The sequence below is a fragment of the Haliaeetus leucocephalus genome, unplaced genomic scaffold (genome assembly GCF_000737465.1).
Source record: "Haliaeetus leucocephalus isolate CR32 unplaced genomic scaffold, Haliaeetus_leucocephalus-4.0 Scaffold184, whole genome shotgun sequence".
In the NCBI taxonomy this organism is placed as follows: domain Eukaryota; kingdom Metazoa; phylum Chordata; class Aves; order Accipitriformes; family Accipitridae; genus Haliaeetus; species Haliaeetus leucocephalus.
In genome coordinates, this window is record NW_010972620.1 from 10,715,206 (window position 1) to 10,729,322 (window position 14,117).

General features: G+C 41.4%; 1 protein-coding gene across 3 annotated transcripts in view; it reads right to left on the reverse strand.

Annotated features, from left to right (window-relative positions):
• The window catches only part of LOC104830123 (chromosome unknown open reading frame, human C10orf76), a 122,849-nt gene extending 109,278 nt beyond the window's left edge, over positions 1 to 13,571 (reverse strand). Inside the window, exons 1-9 of one of the 3 annotated variants that reach the window (XM_010564848.1) lie at positions 12,874 to 13,570; positions 12,347 to 12,403; positions 12,065 to 12,211; positions 9,989 to 10,096; positions 8,776 to 8,868; positions 7,819 to 7,893; positions 7,057 to 7,143; positions 1,534 to 1,590; positions 439 to 482 (exon numbers count right to left, since the gene is read on the reverse strand). In XM_010564848.1, coding sequence (XP_010563150.1) covers positions 439 to 482; positions 1,534 to 1,590; positions 7,057 to 7,143; positions 7,819 to 7,893; positions 8,776 to 8,868; positions 9,989 to 10,096; positions 12,065 to 12,211; positions 12,347 to 12,403; positions 12,874 to 12,975 — 770 coding nt within the window. In that variant the 5' untranslated portion in view covers positions 12,976 to 13,570. Of the gene's footprint in view, positions 1 to 438; positions 483 to 1,533; positions 1,591 to 7,056; positions 7,144 to 7,818; positions 7,894 to 8,775; positions 8,869 to 9,988; positions 10,097 to 12,064; positions 12,212 to 12,346; positions 12,404 to 12,873 lie in introns of all 3 variants that reach the window. The other 2 variants (XM_010564850.1, XM_010564849.1) reach the window with 2 other exon arrangements.
• Positions 13,572 to 14,117: the final 546 nt, after the last annotated feature.

Genomic DNA, 14,117 nt, shown 5'->3' on the forward strand with positions numbered 1-14,117 from the left:
AAGAGCATACAACCCCTAATCATCTCTGATTTGGCATGTGGGTAGTCCTGGATACATTTGTTTGGTTTAGATCATGTTTCAGTTAAATCAATTTTCTAACAGAGAAGTACTCAGCAAGTCATTTATCTTTTCACTTGGGACTAAGATTTTACACAAGGCTCATACAGAGATAAAATCCATGATAGTAAAACCTTACAATAGATATCTTCCCCTACAGCAAGATCTCTCCTGAAGCACATCAGCACAGCTGGTACAGATGCATTTACGCTTGCAATGACAGCAACAACTGAGCCGAAGCACCTCAAAGCATAAGACTATTCCCTGCCTCACCAGGTGCATCAGAGCTGTTAGGTGATAAGTGCTTTAACACAAAAAAAAGTTTGTGGAAATGTACAGCAACTATCGTGCATTGAAAAACAAGAGACAAATAGGTTTTACCTGTTATATTCTGATAGAGCCTGGGCAATTACAAGTCCCATTCCCTGAAAAAAAAGCATTAAAAAATATTTACATTACAAATCTCAATGCAGGAAGTCACGCACTGAACACACATAGCAGTGCTGCCCCTGCCGAGATAACCTAGCACGCTATGAAGAATTTCCCCTGAAGCTGTTTGAACTATTAAGACATGCTATGATACAACAAAAATATCATCCAAAAATCAAGACACCAAAATTTAAAGTTGACTAAAGTTGGAAATTTAAAGTTTACTAAGTTCAACAGAGAACATTTACTCTCTTTGGACCTCCAGACAGAGCTTACTCACTCAAGAAGCCTCAATAAAGCAGCAAGAACTTCAGAAGGAAGCTGGTGTCAGAGGAAAGACACCCCAAAGTTCAAAACAAAGGCCACAAACACTAGTAATCTTTTCACTTCTCGCAAACAGCCTCCACCATTCCACAGCTACTGGTCATCCTTTCCATCAAGCTAATTTAATTAACTCAGAATAATCGTTCTCACCCTCTGGTTAGCATGGAGCTTGCTTTTTATTTCATGCTGAAGGACAGCTTCTAAGTCCAGACCTCACACAGCTCATAGTGTGTTGCCACTTTCTATCCAGGCCTGGATACAAAACTTAGGCAGTGGCTACAACCCAAAATACATGGCAGGACTCTTAAGTACAAGCTTCCAGTGAGCTACAAGAATTGACTTGTAGACTGGTAAAATTGGATGACACAGCACTGGAAATGAGATGATCTTTGGCATAAGCCATCTTGTGCCTCTTTGGCACGTGACAGCAAATAGTGTATAGATAGTTCATAAATGTATAATAGATCAATTTTAGCATGTTCCTTGCTACCTAGCTTTTTAACCACCTCCACCATTTAACTGGTGATCAAACTGTCCAAATCATGAGCTGCCTAACTGCACTCTTGCAATAGGTTAGAGCAGAAACCCACTATACCGGTGTTCTTTACAGTAGCACTGTTCTAGTCGTCCTTTCTACCAGACACCATGACTGCACTCATTACACTAACATCACATGTGAAAGAGCATCCCCAGCAGCGCAGAGGAATCAAGTCAAATACTCACATTGAGTGTGGCTTCATCATCGACGATGGAGAGCTTCACAATGTAGGGATTCACTGACTGCTCAGGGTGGGGGAGAAGGAAGAAAGAAAATTGGTTTAAGTTCAGCCTTCAGGAAAACAACACTATTATCTTTCCAAGTTTACCCAACCACCTGGGAAGAATCTCTCTCCTGTCCCACAAAGCAGAACACACACAAAGAAACAGGAGTCACAGCACACGCTAAGGCCACTATGCCTGGGACACCTTCTCTTCACTGGCTCAGCCAGGCAGTCTCCTGATTTTACTGAGAGGAGAAGGAGTTTCTGCTCCTCTGCTAGCTCATCTGTCAGTCCTGAAAGTGGAGCAGCTGTCCTGCAAGCCTGTTATCTGTGACACACACACTGTTATGCAGCAGGAAGCAGCAGTGAAGCTGGGTCTGAACATTAGCGTTCTCATTATCTCCCTTCTGCAACACCTTGCAAAGATTGCTTAAAGAAAGGAGGACCCGGGAAGGCATGACAATGCTATAGACTCATCTGCTGCTGGGTTAGAGCTCAACACTTTAACAGTTTACACCATTGAGAGGTGGAAGTCTCTGGAGAACATAAATTCCTCAAACTTAGCTGAACAAAGCACACAGGCTCCATCTATAAAGATAATTCCTAATACTTTGGGAAGCATTTTAGATTAGCAATGTACATTTGTTTTTCCTGGTTTATATATGTCAGTGCAAAACTAACACAGCTGATTTGGAATGGGAAGAATAAAACCCAAAGCATGCATCACATGCAGCCCTACAAGTGACACAGTTATCTAATGGATTTGCTCATGGCTTAACAGCAAGTTAAAAATAAGGCTGATCAGAAAACACCACTGTCACAATTATTTGGTGCTTTGGGAGGATTAGGCTTTCCTTTTGGTTCAGAAAAGAAACTGATCAGAACAGACCAAAGCTCAGCCAGTCTGTCAGCCTGCCCCCAGCAGCACGCAGCCCTGTCTGCTGTCTCAGAAAAAGACAGAAAACTCACACAGAACCCATCTGTGCATGAAGCATGCAAAGACACTTCCTTGAGGCTGGAGTAGAGACTCCTATTGAGTAACAATATATGTGGTCCTCTCTGTACAACCACGCTCCTCTTCAGAAATTAAATTTAGTCAGTGTCAGTAAAACAGAAGCAAGCTTCACAAATTTGTAATTAAACATAGATTAAAATCCATCCTTGTAAATATCTTAGTTTTGCTAATTTCAGTCATTCTCTTGCTCTCCTTATACAACAAGGAGAAACTCTCCACACCACAGCTGACACACAGAAGAGAGGCCTGCCTGTGACTTGTGACCAATAAAAGTGATGGGGCTTTTCCAGGCAATGGGCAGCAGGGCTATCCTGGATTAGAGGCTGCAGAGTTATCCAAATTCCCAGATGTGGGCAATAAGAAAACTGGGAGATACTACACTGACCAACACCACCAGGCTGCCCTGAGACCCAGGCATACACTCCATCCCATCACAAAAAGGGAGGGGGCCTGGGTTCGTTGTCATCTCTAGCCTACGAACAACTCTTCACACTCCCGTTGCCCTTGACTTTCCAAGATACATGCTCCATGTCTCCTGCCTCTTGGCAGCAAGATGTCATCAGTGCATGGCTGATTGGGTCATGAAGCTGGCCTAGCGAGCTACAGATCTCCGCCCTCTACCTTTTCAATTGCCATTTCCATATCTGCAGAAGTCTGCTTAATAATTCCTGTCTGAAGTATTCCATTCCCCTGACACATTCCATGCTCCTCTAGGCTTCCCTAACTCCTTAAGCAGCAGGCAGATGACTAACCAGTGCAATCCACATGCCATGTTACTCTATATGGGACAAGGCAGTTTCTAGTGCCTTTCAGTGTGCAAGTCTGTACCAGTGTGATAAGAATATTTCCTGTGCTGCCCACAGAGCGTGCAGTTTGCTCCTGCCCCTCGAGAGCCAACAGTTCCAGTTATTGCCTGTGAGCATCAGTCTACACATCTACGATGAACATCAGCAACCTACAAGTTGTACAAGCACCCCTAAGCCCACGCCATGCACAATGCTGTTGTTTCAGAGTCCGGTTCCCCTCTCACTGGGAATCACAGCAAATGTTTTAAAAGTCAAAATTACGCCTGCCACTCCACAACATGCAGAAACTTGCAACAGCCTTGAAAACTGGTTGATAAGCATTTTGAAAACTTCAAAGTGTGTCAATGAAGCGGTTATACAAACTTAGAAAAAGCTTCTGCCTCCAGAAAGAACTCAAAAATATGATTCGCAGCTCTTCAGAGCACAGGTCTTTTCCTATCACTGCCATCAGATAACAAACACTATAGCATTAAAGTGGTCTTGTCAGTGATGAGGTACAGACACAAACTCCTGGAACTTGAGAATACTCAAGATGTCCTCCATGAACTACCCACCATTAGATGCCAACAATCTCACAGAAATTAAGGTGGAATCTGCGAGGAGATCATTACCAGGTAATTCTTAAAGCAATCCCCAGGTGAAAGATGCCATACAAAGTGAGTATTATATGAAGAAGCATACAGCTCTGACAGAGGGAGCAAGATCTCCCCCATGCCCCCAAAGGTACCTCTGCCTCCAACACAAACCTATGGGAAACAATTTTTTGGTAGGAAAAGAAAGTAGAAGAAAAACAAGCTAACCATGTATAATCTCTAGTTAAGTGCTTAACTTATGTCCACATCTGTAACACAAATGAAGGCCAGAGTGCACTTGATTATCCCTCACAAGGCTTTTCCCTGAATGCTCATTAGGGATGATTCAGCAGCTTTGCTGCCAGCCCTGATGAGGCCATCTCCTCTGCAGGCAGGCCATCTTGCAGGGAACTGGAGCTTGGATAATTACTCTTTTTGTTAAAGAGATTCATTTAAAATAATATGAGGTGAGAGAGACCTTTTTTTTTAAAAAAAAAAAAAAAAAGAATTTTCTGACTCTTCAGTGTTGCTAAGTGTCTCTTCAGCACCTCTACTTGACTATATCAAGGGCAGGCAAGTGCACGTAACTGGACGTGAAAGGCTGTTGGGTACACCATATGCTGCCAGAGAAGCACACAAGGGGAAAACCCCACATTTTGACTGATTTCTTTCAGCTCTGCCTAGCAAAAGATACAATATGCAATTCTGGAAGGTTGAATGAGAGGCAAAGAAATTTCCACCTAGACATTACCAAAGAATCTAACTACTTAAAAGTCACTACCTGATTTTATGTTTTAACTTGCTATTCTATCAGTCATCCCTTAAAACACTGAGGAAGCGATCACAAAAATACCTTTCCTCACAGCATTTTCTCTGTTTGGCAGTCTTTTGTGTACACTGAGCTTCACCATTTTCCTGATATAGTCAATTATTTAGTTACTCTTATGTTTCTCTCACATAGTATCAAGGTAAAAGTATTTTCTCTGAAATCAAGACTAGGATTAAAAAAACCCATAAAATATAGCTGAAAACTTGAATAAGTATATACTTTTGAAAATTACTAGGTTTCAAATCAGGGACATGTTTAAAGGTTCCATGTAAAGACACGTAAATCATTTTTACTCCTAGAACAGAAGTTAATGAGCAAGCCAAGATCTCAGCTACACTGGTAATGAAAACGTGGACAGATATTCCCCAGGGAATTTGAGAAGAGACTACAAAATTCACATCCCAAAAATATGAAAGAACATCCTGATGCAAAACACATTGGTATTCACATTAAAGACAGACACAAAATCATAGTCAACTAATGAATTTTCAGCCTAATTAGATTTTCTTAAGCAGCTGGCAACACAATTTAGCAACCAATGAAGTTCAGAACAGAAAAGAACCTATCAACTGCAGCACAGTTAGCTAAAAAGAGTACTCCAAAGGATTTGAGACATGAAAGTATGCTACAATACACTGACAACCTGGCAACCACCAAACTGACTCTGAGGGCCAAAGAACAGCAAATGAAAGCAGCTACTCTACTTAAGGACAAGGATTATGACTTTGCTTGTAGTGCTGCTTACAAAGGACAATGTCAGGCAGCCATCATATGAAACCTTTCTTCAAGTTGCTTTCAACTTCACTAGATGAACTGCTCAAGCTGAAATTCCCCTTGCTACATGTCTGCCTCAGGTTGGATTGTACTTTTTAAACATCAGCACAATTTCTTTTGGGTGCACAGTTTGAAGATATCTAGGACAGTGTTTTCCAAAGCAGTCAACCCCAACTCAATACTCTACAGAAAGCTACTGCAAAGAGCAGAGGACAAGTCTTACGTACTCACAGCACTCTACCTTACTAAGGACATATACTATAGTACACAGGGATCCATAGCTCAGGGATGGGACTACACAGCTCTCCGCCCTTTGACCTGAATGTTGCAATGAGACCTCTGGTCTTTCCAGTCTGCCCTCATCAGTAACCCTACCCATATCATTCCCAACAGTTTTCCCTCCCCATATCATTCCCAACAGTTTTCCTTCATGGCCATATACTAAAAGCAAACTCCATGCTCCTATTCCACGCTACCATGACACAGATTGCTGAACAGAATCTGTAATTCATGATTCTGACAACATTTACAGGAATGAGAAATTAACAGGGATTACTTTGACACTAAGTGTAGCTCCTGTCTTTGCCTATTCTCTAGGTCTATTCATAATTCAAAACAAGATCTATTATAAAACCAGGTAGGTTTTAGAGCCTGCCCCCTCCCAGTAATTCTGTTGAGGAGGGGGTATTCCAGCACTTCATCATTTTTTGCTGATCTAAATATATTAAGATATTCCTAATGATGGAAAAAAACAAGATTGTTCATTAAAGCATCGTGCCTCATGCAAAGAAAAACCAATATTGGGTGTGGTTTTGACATTTGAAATGTTCCTTTTTCAAGGTGATGAATAACAGGAAAAAAAATGGGAATACACCACAAAGTAGCACAACCAGTTTAAAAAAAGGAAGATGAATAAAGTTTCACAGAAATGAATCAGTCAGAGATAGAGACAGACTTCTCTTGGAAATACTAGCTGTGATGTTTCAGTTCATTCTTTGGTCACAGTTTCACTATCTCTTCTGGGGATCTGTGCTCTTTCAGTCTGCCCGTCAGGTTCTGAATCACAAATTCAGTCTGAAGCCCAAGATGACCGACAGCTCATTTTACTTTGGAGATCATGTATAACCACACAGTCATACACACAGAGGCAAACACGCAAGTTTGGCACAACAGTAACTTTTCCAAAAGGACCTTCCTCAGAATACTTTCATGAAGGAAATGCAAATCCCCTAGGTAGTTTCTTTCATGCTTGCACAAAAGGAGCTGTATATCATACACATTTGATTATACACATACGTCAGAGACAAATACAGTTAGCATAGTATGACTGCCCTGCAAAACTTCCGTAGCTCTGTGCTGATACCCTGATAAAATGTTACAGTGCGTACTGCTGAAAACTGTACTGTAGGCTGCCTTAATAATCCAGAGGCCAGTGTAAATTAATGAAGTAGAGAGAAGCGATGTTTCTGTTATCCAGAAGAATACCCACCTCATACTTTCTGTAGTTGACCAGCAAGGCAAGAAGGACAACAGCATCATAGCCATGTTCCCTGCGACTAAGTGGGCTGGACAGGATCTGGAATAAATAATCACACTGTTCTGTTCAGGCCTGCTTCAGGAAGCTTGCAGTGACTCTCAAACAGTGTGTGGCGTGAAATACATCCATAAGAGCAAATTATGTCTTAACTGAAAGAGGATATTTAAGGTTGAGGGAGTGTTGGTGCTTCCAAGAAGTTCTGCACACAGAGAAGCTTACTTATTGCAGATAGGATGCACACAAGCTTTCTGTGCACAAAGGGCAAATATCTTTCTCAACAGCACTGGACAGTATCTCAGTGCATCACCAAAATTATCTGCGGAAGTTTTCTGGGTTTCCCCAAGCCCAGTGCCACTGCTTAAAAGTATAATTTATCAAAGAGCAGAAAAAAACTCAATATATCCAGAATGCCTTTTGAAAAAAGTTCATTCAATACAGGAGGTCTCTGTGAAATTAGCCCAGCTTCTATGCACAAATGTCTCAAGTGAAAATACTTTAAATACTCAGTAATGACTAAAAACAGCAGACTAGAGTAAGTAGGAGACAGCACTAAAAAAAAAAAAAAATTAAAAAAAAAAATCTATGACTGAGCTATGAATGGAAGCAACACACAGAGCCAGTCAGCTATGCTGCACTGAAAAAGCAGAAAACCAAATGTATCACTGAAAGCTCTCACTACAGAAGAGCACCTGCAGTAGAAGGAAGAACGCTTACCTGTAATATAGCTTCAAATATGCTGTTAATCATCACATACTCCAGGATAGTGTTCTGGCTAATGTTATCTGTCACCTGAGTACAAACACAAGTTTTAAAATCTCACCCAAAGTCTCCCATGATGCTGTAGCTGCCTCTGGCACACACTGGGAACAGAAGAGTTCTACTACCAGATGGACACATTTATCCAGAATCTCACACTTAGTCAGCAAGTCAACATGTGACTAGCAGTAGAGCTAGACATGAAGTAAAAGAAATCTGTCCTGCCTCCCACCCCTCTCTGGCAAGAAGCATGACCCTCATACTAAGAGCTCCCACTTTCCTCTACAGATTGATATTTTACACAGCTGTATGACAACAGCCACCAGCAGCTGAAGCAGGCTGCTACACAGGAGGCAAAGAATAAAAAACCAGGGCGCATATGCTACACTGAGCACTTTCCCATCATGAACAGGAGAGTGAAGACCTCCCCACGCTCAATTATCTCTTATCGCAGCCAAAATAGTTCCCAGTTGACGATTTCCAAGAGATGATGAGTGGCCATTTATTCCAACTTCCTCATTCTTCACATCCTCACCACTCTTGTCTACTCCACACTTCCTGTCTTTCTCAACCCCTCTCCTCTTCTCCCTTTCCATTTATCTGAGACTTCTTAAAGATCTTTTTCCCTAAAAAAGTCCTGTCAATCCAATTGACACTTCCTCCTATGTCTCTCCCCTTTTGCCCCAGTTGGCACCTATTTTATGAGGTGAAAACAGTTTGCTGGTCTATATTGGCTTATGGTTAAAGCAATGAAGGATATTCTGGGCTGACCCTTGTTCTCATTTACAATTTCTTTCCCCTTCTTAGGCTTCACACTGCAGCATTCTGCTCAAGTTTTGAGGCAGTTCCGTAACTCAGAAAGTGGCTCACATAAGCCTGTAATACCAGCTTGTTATACAGCTGGTATTTATTTACCGTCACCAAGCAGAGAAGTAGCTTTAGACACAAGCTTTTGAGGCTTTCAGAACCTTCTGCACAGAGGAGCGAGTCCAAGCTCTCCATCAGATTCTAAAGAAAAACAATCACATTATTTAAAAGTATTATTTAAAATTATTTGAAATGTTTGTTACAAAAAGCTTTTTGGGAGATTCGAATACAAGAGCACCAATATAAAGCCATGTTATTCCAGAATCAATAACTGAGCCATTACTACTGTTACACAGGCCATATTGTCACTATTGGTTCTCAATATTGTTTGTGTTAACTACGTTTTAATGACTACAGGCATAACATCATGATCGTTTTCCAAGAGTTTTCTCTAGATGCATGAGAGATTTTTGTATACATATAACAATAGATTTTATTCACAAAGTAATTTTGAGCTCTACAAATATGATCTTCCTTTTTGTTTGCAAGACAGTAACATCAGTGCTTTCTTTTTCCAATATTCCATTTTGCTTATAGGCACCGTGAGATTTTTTTGTAAGCAGCACACCTCCAATTCAATAGGACATACATTAGTTATGATTAAAAACAGGTACTATATAGCTCTTTAACACATATTCATAAATAACTGTTTTCCAAATACTAAGTTACAGGTAATACAGTTATTCTTCAAGGAAAAATGTAGTTCTGATAGGCAAGTTACTACTTAATATTTTCCCCAAATGTACTACTATTTGTAGAGAGATGAAAAATTAGTACTTTTTGTAGAGAGATGAAAAATACAACACAAATTCAGCTTTATCACTGATTCCTTTGTCATTTCCCCAAACTCAACATCTTTACAGTGAAGAGCATCAAATAAGTACAGAATGGTACATGTGCTGATGGAAATGTGATCACACAGGATATGACTATCAGCTAAAAATTAAGCACAAGGTATGAGGTTCAATACTAGGTACTAATGGCCTGTGACAGCCTTTTCTGGCCTTAAGATTTCTTAACCAGAGTGACTGCACAGCATGGAACTAAAGGAAAAGTGCTCTGTTATATTACTAACAAACACAGGGACCCCAAGTGTCTTTATGCCACTAGCAGGTAAAGAACTTCAGCACAGCTCTTTTCAATAAGCGGCTGGAATATTTCCCCCAAAAGCTGCACCTTGGTAGACACAGCTGTCTACATATCACTGCCCCTGCAACACGGTCGCTGCACAAACTGTTTCTCTACATTGCCAGGGCCTCACCTTCATACACAGCTCTGCCTTATCAAAACCCACAAGCATGTTGATGATGTCAAACCCAGAAGTGGATTTGTTCTTCTGATGGACACCCCGAATCAATGCACATAAAGTCTGCAAAGGGAAAAATCAGAGGATAAGATATAAGGCAACACCTACAAGTCGGCAACACCTACAACGGCAAAACGCGCCCTAAGACCCTCTCCCAGCGCTGTGTCCTGGTTTCAGCTGGGATAGAGTTAACTGTCTTCCCAGTAGCTGGTACAGTGCTACGTTTTGAGTTCAGTATGCGAAGAATGCTGATAACGCTGATGTTTTCAGTTCTTGCTAAGTAGTGTTTAGACTATAGTCAAGGATTTTTCAGCTTCTCATGCCCAGCCAGCGAGAGAGCTGGAGGGGCACAAGAAGTTGGGACGGGACACAGCCAGGGCACCTGACCCAAACTGGCCAACAGGGTATTCCATACCATGGGACATCAAGTCTAGTATAGGAACTGGGGGGAGTGGGGGCAGGGGATCACCGCTCAGGGACTAGCTGGGTGTCACACTGCACATCATTTGTACATTCCAATCCTTTTATTATTACAGTTGTCATTTTATTAGTGTTACCATTATCATTATTAGTTTCCTCTTTTCTGTTATATTAAACCATTCTTATCTCAACCCACAAGTTTTTCTACTTTTCCCGATTTTCTCCCCCATCCCACTGCGGGGGGGGCGGTAAGTGAACAGCTGTGTGGTGCTTAGTTGCTGGCTGGGGTTAAACCACAACACACTGGCAAAGCACAGATAATTAAATGAATACCACCAGCCTGGAAGCTATACATTTTGTCTGACCTCTCCTCCACCTTGTTTCTAAGGAGGAGCTTGGATGCTGAAAACTCAAAAAAATTAGAGAAGAATATATTTGTCCATATTTTTCCTGTTTATTCACCCCTTCATTTCATAGCACTCTGAGGAAAGGTAATCTTACTGCTTCTTCTGTCCAGACCCAGTTTATACCAGACAGGACCATGATCTTTGGAAAAATAGCTAAGTGTGGCTTTAAGGCCAAAAATATTGATCAGGAAACTGCAAGGCAGAAGCAGTGTCCAGTATATGGATACACATGCCTTAGAGCTTTCCAGATTAACTTCTTATTTCAAGCATGCCAAAACATACAACATCCATATGACATAGTTTATCACATTATGCCTGTCCATACAGCAGATGCTTTTGCTATAGAGAGCACAAATTTCTGTTTGGTTACCACATTGCTATACTAAGTCTGACCAATAAACTGTCAAAGAAAGGAGAAAAGAAAGGAGAAAAGAAAGGAGAAAAGAAAGGAGAAAAGAAAGGAGAAAAGAAAGGAGAAAAGAAAGGAGAAAAGAAAGGAAAAGTCCAATGTCTCCTACAGGTGACTTCTCCAAACCTGAAATTCGTATCCTGTATTCCTACAGCTGAGAGAAGCTGAGACAAGTGCATTCTCCAAACTGTAAGAATCAGCCTGTGAACTAATAACATCAAACATGAAGACTGAGGAGGGGAGTTTCCTGCACAAGACATGGGACAGCATAGCTTTGGTAAGGAGCAACCTGCAGGAAAACGACTATTAATTCTGAGTGACAATTCTTCACAGCTTCCAGTTACAACGTGTTGAGCAGGGAGAGTCCCCTATATAAATTTCACACTAACTTCTCCAGAGCTTTATTTCATTTTCAACCCACATGGAAATTCAAAAAGAAAGCTGAAATGAGGGACAACAGGCGAAAGCAGAATACAGACAAAGCTACACAGAGTACTCTTGAGCCCCCAAACTGACAGCCTGCAGTGTGAACAAACCCCTCTTGTCCCCTCCCATTGCCATCCCCTTCATCCTGCATCACCAGATCCTCTTGAACTCTGAAACAAGCTATTGTTCTTCAAAGATCAAAGAGACTATAAATGTTTGTAACCTCCACAGACACTAAGTAGCAAGTGCTCTGTAGACATCTCTTCTCCTCAGAAGCAAAGAAAGGAGCACAAGATGTCTGATACCAGCAGCAAATACATTGGCTCATCAGAAGCAAAAGAGAGCATTCACTGTCTCTCAGCATGGTACCTGTAATGCATTGACCACTCTGATTGGGTGCTCCTCACCCAGGGCCTGGATACAGTGCTGAAACAAGCAGTTGATGTTATCTTTTATCTTCATTAACTCTTCCCCATCCAGAGCCTCCAGCTTGCCTTCTAGATATTCCAAGTTGACCTGTCAGGTTAAGAAGCAGTTCACTCATGTTACACAACCACTGACACCTTAGAAACACGAGTCCTTGCACTGACAGTCTGCCACTTCGTAGGCAGAACAGCAGCAGCAAATCAGAGGACATTCAATTCCTGTTACCTTCATGAGAAACAGCTCCTCCCAAAACCTAGGGTTGCATTTACTGGGGTCCTCTGTCTGAAAGGAGAAGGAACAGCAATGAGAGCAAACAAGAAGAAATCATTCAGGCAGAATTTAAAGAAAATCATTATGAGTAGCTCAGAGTCAGCACCATCCCACTGGATGACCAAGTGGTCTCACAGTATGGAATTCTGTCTACACAGATTCCCAGAAACAGAAGGACAAACAGAAGCAGCTCTCAATTGGGATGCCTCTGTTTATTTTCTGGATTATTTTTTGAGAAATACTTGAAAAGCTGTGACTTGCCATAGATCACAAATGGTCCTGGTAGACAACAGGACAAGGTGACATTAAGAAAGAGAGCAGAATACAGAGCTCTGCATGACAGTAGGAGAGCCTGAAGTGTGTGCTTACACTGTGCAGTCCTTACCTTGGGAAAAGAATCCACCATGCAGAGCCCTCAGCATGAACTAAACCAAGAATATTTAACACAACACTTTAGAAAGAAGAGATGCTCAAGTCCTTACCGTGAAAATCTCGTCATACATCAGCACAACTTTCTCCTTCAATGGCTTCTTGGAGGCTGAAGATTTCCGGAGCAGCCCACCTTTCTTCTCTGTTTGGGCCATGCTGTACACCCTGAAGGCAAGAATAGACAAAAAAGGCTAAGGAAACTTGAACTTTTCTTCAAGGCATATCTGGCCTGCCTCAACCATGAAAGACTTTTTCAATGCACTGAAATACTAATAGTCTCTCACAAGCTGAAAGTAGGGACTTTAATAACTATACCAGATAAGAAATCAGATCAAAGGTCCTATCTAGTCCTATATCCCATTTCAAAGAAAGATGCAAAAGTTCACACACAAGCAGATACAGAATAAGCTCCTTATGGATACACTTTCTTAATTCTTCTCTGCTATAGACTGATTCATGATCCAGACCAATGCAGTTTACATCTAGAAAAGTAAGTATTTTTTAATCTCTTTGCATGAACTGTGATACTTGTTATCAAATGGATGCCCAGTCCTTTATGACACTGGTCAAGCCTCAAGGACATCTTGTGACAAAAACCTCCTAAAACTGTTTGAAAAAAGTCTTCTCTTATCTGTTTAATTTGCTGCCTACCAAAGCACTTCAGAAGTCTACTTTTGCACTCTGAGGCAGAGTCCAACACTAGGGAACATTTGGCTGCAAAGCCTCCCTCAAGCACTCCTGCCACTCTTGCTCCCCTCAGCTGTGCCAGCTGCTCTGCAAATCAAGCCAGAGAAGAACCCCAGCCTCAAAAGCATCACATGTGGGTCAGTTTTGGGAAGAGGATGGAGGAATACAGCGGAGAAGCTTTGCAGGGATTTTTTTTTTTTTTTAAATCAGATGAATTTCCCAACCCATTTGACAGCAAAGGGTTTTCTGGAAACACAAACAGGTTTTACTATAATTAATTGGTGTCTCATGCTTACTGATTATCCTATTAAAAAAAAAAAAAGGAGTATCATTATTACAAAATGAGCTGTTACAAAAAGTAACAGCCATAGCTGTAGTCCTGAACCTTCTGTGACAGTCAACCCATTCCAGGGGCTGAGAGTCAGAATGCATGACTTGCCATGTACTCTCAACCTCATGTCTGATGCTACAAAGCACATCACCACTCTGACCTTGCAGATATGTATTTATCTGTAATCACAGATTTTTCTGGCAAGCATCACAGCTTTAGCACTGTTCTTACCTCCTCTATCACTGCAGCACTGTCAGAGATACTTAGCAGAAAGGGAAT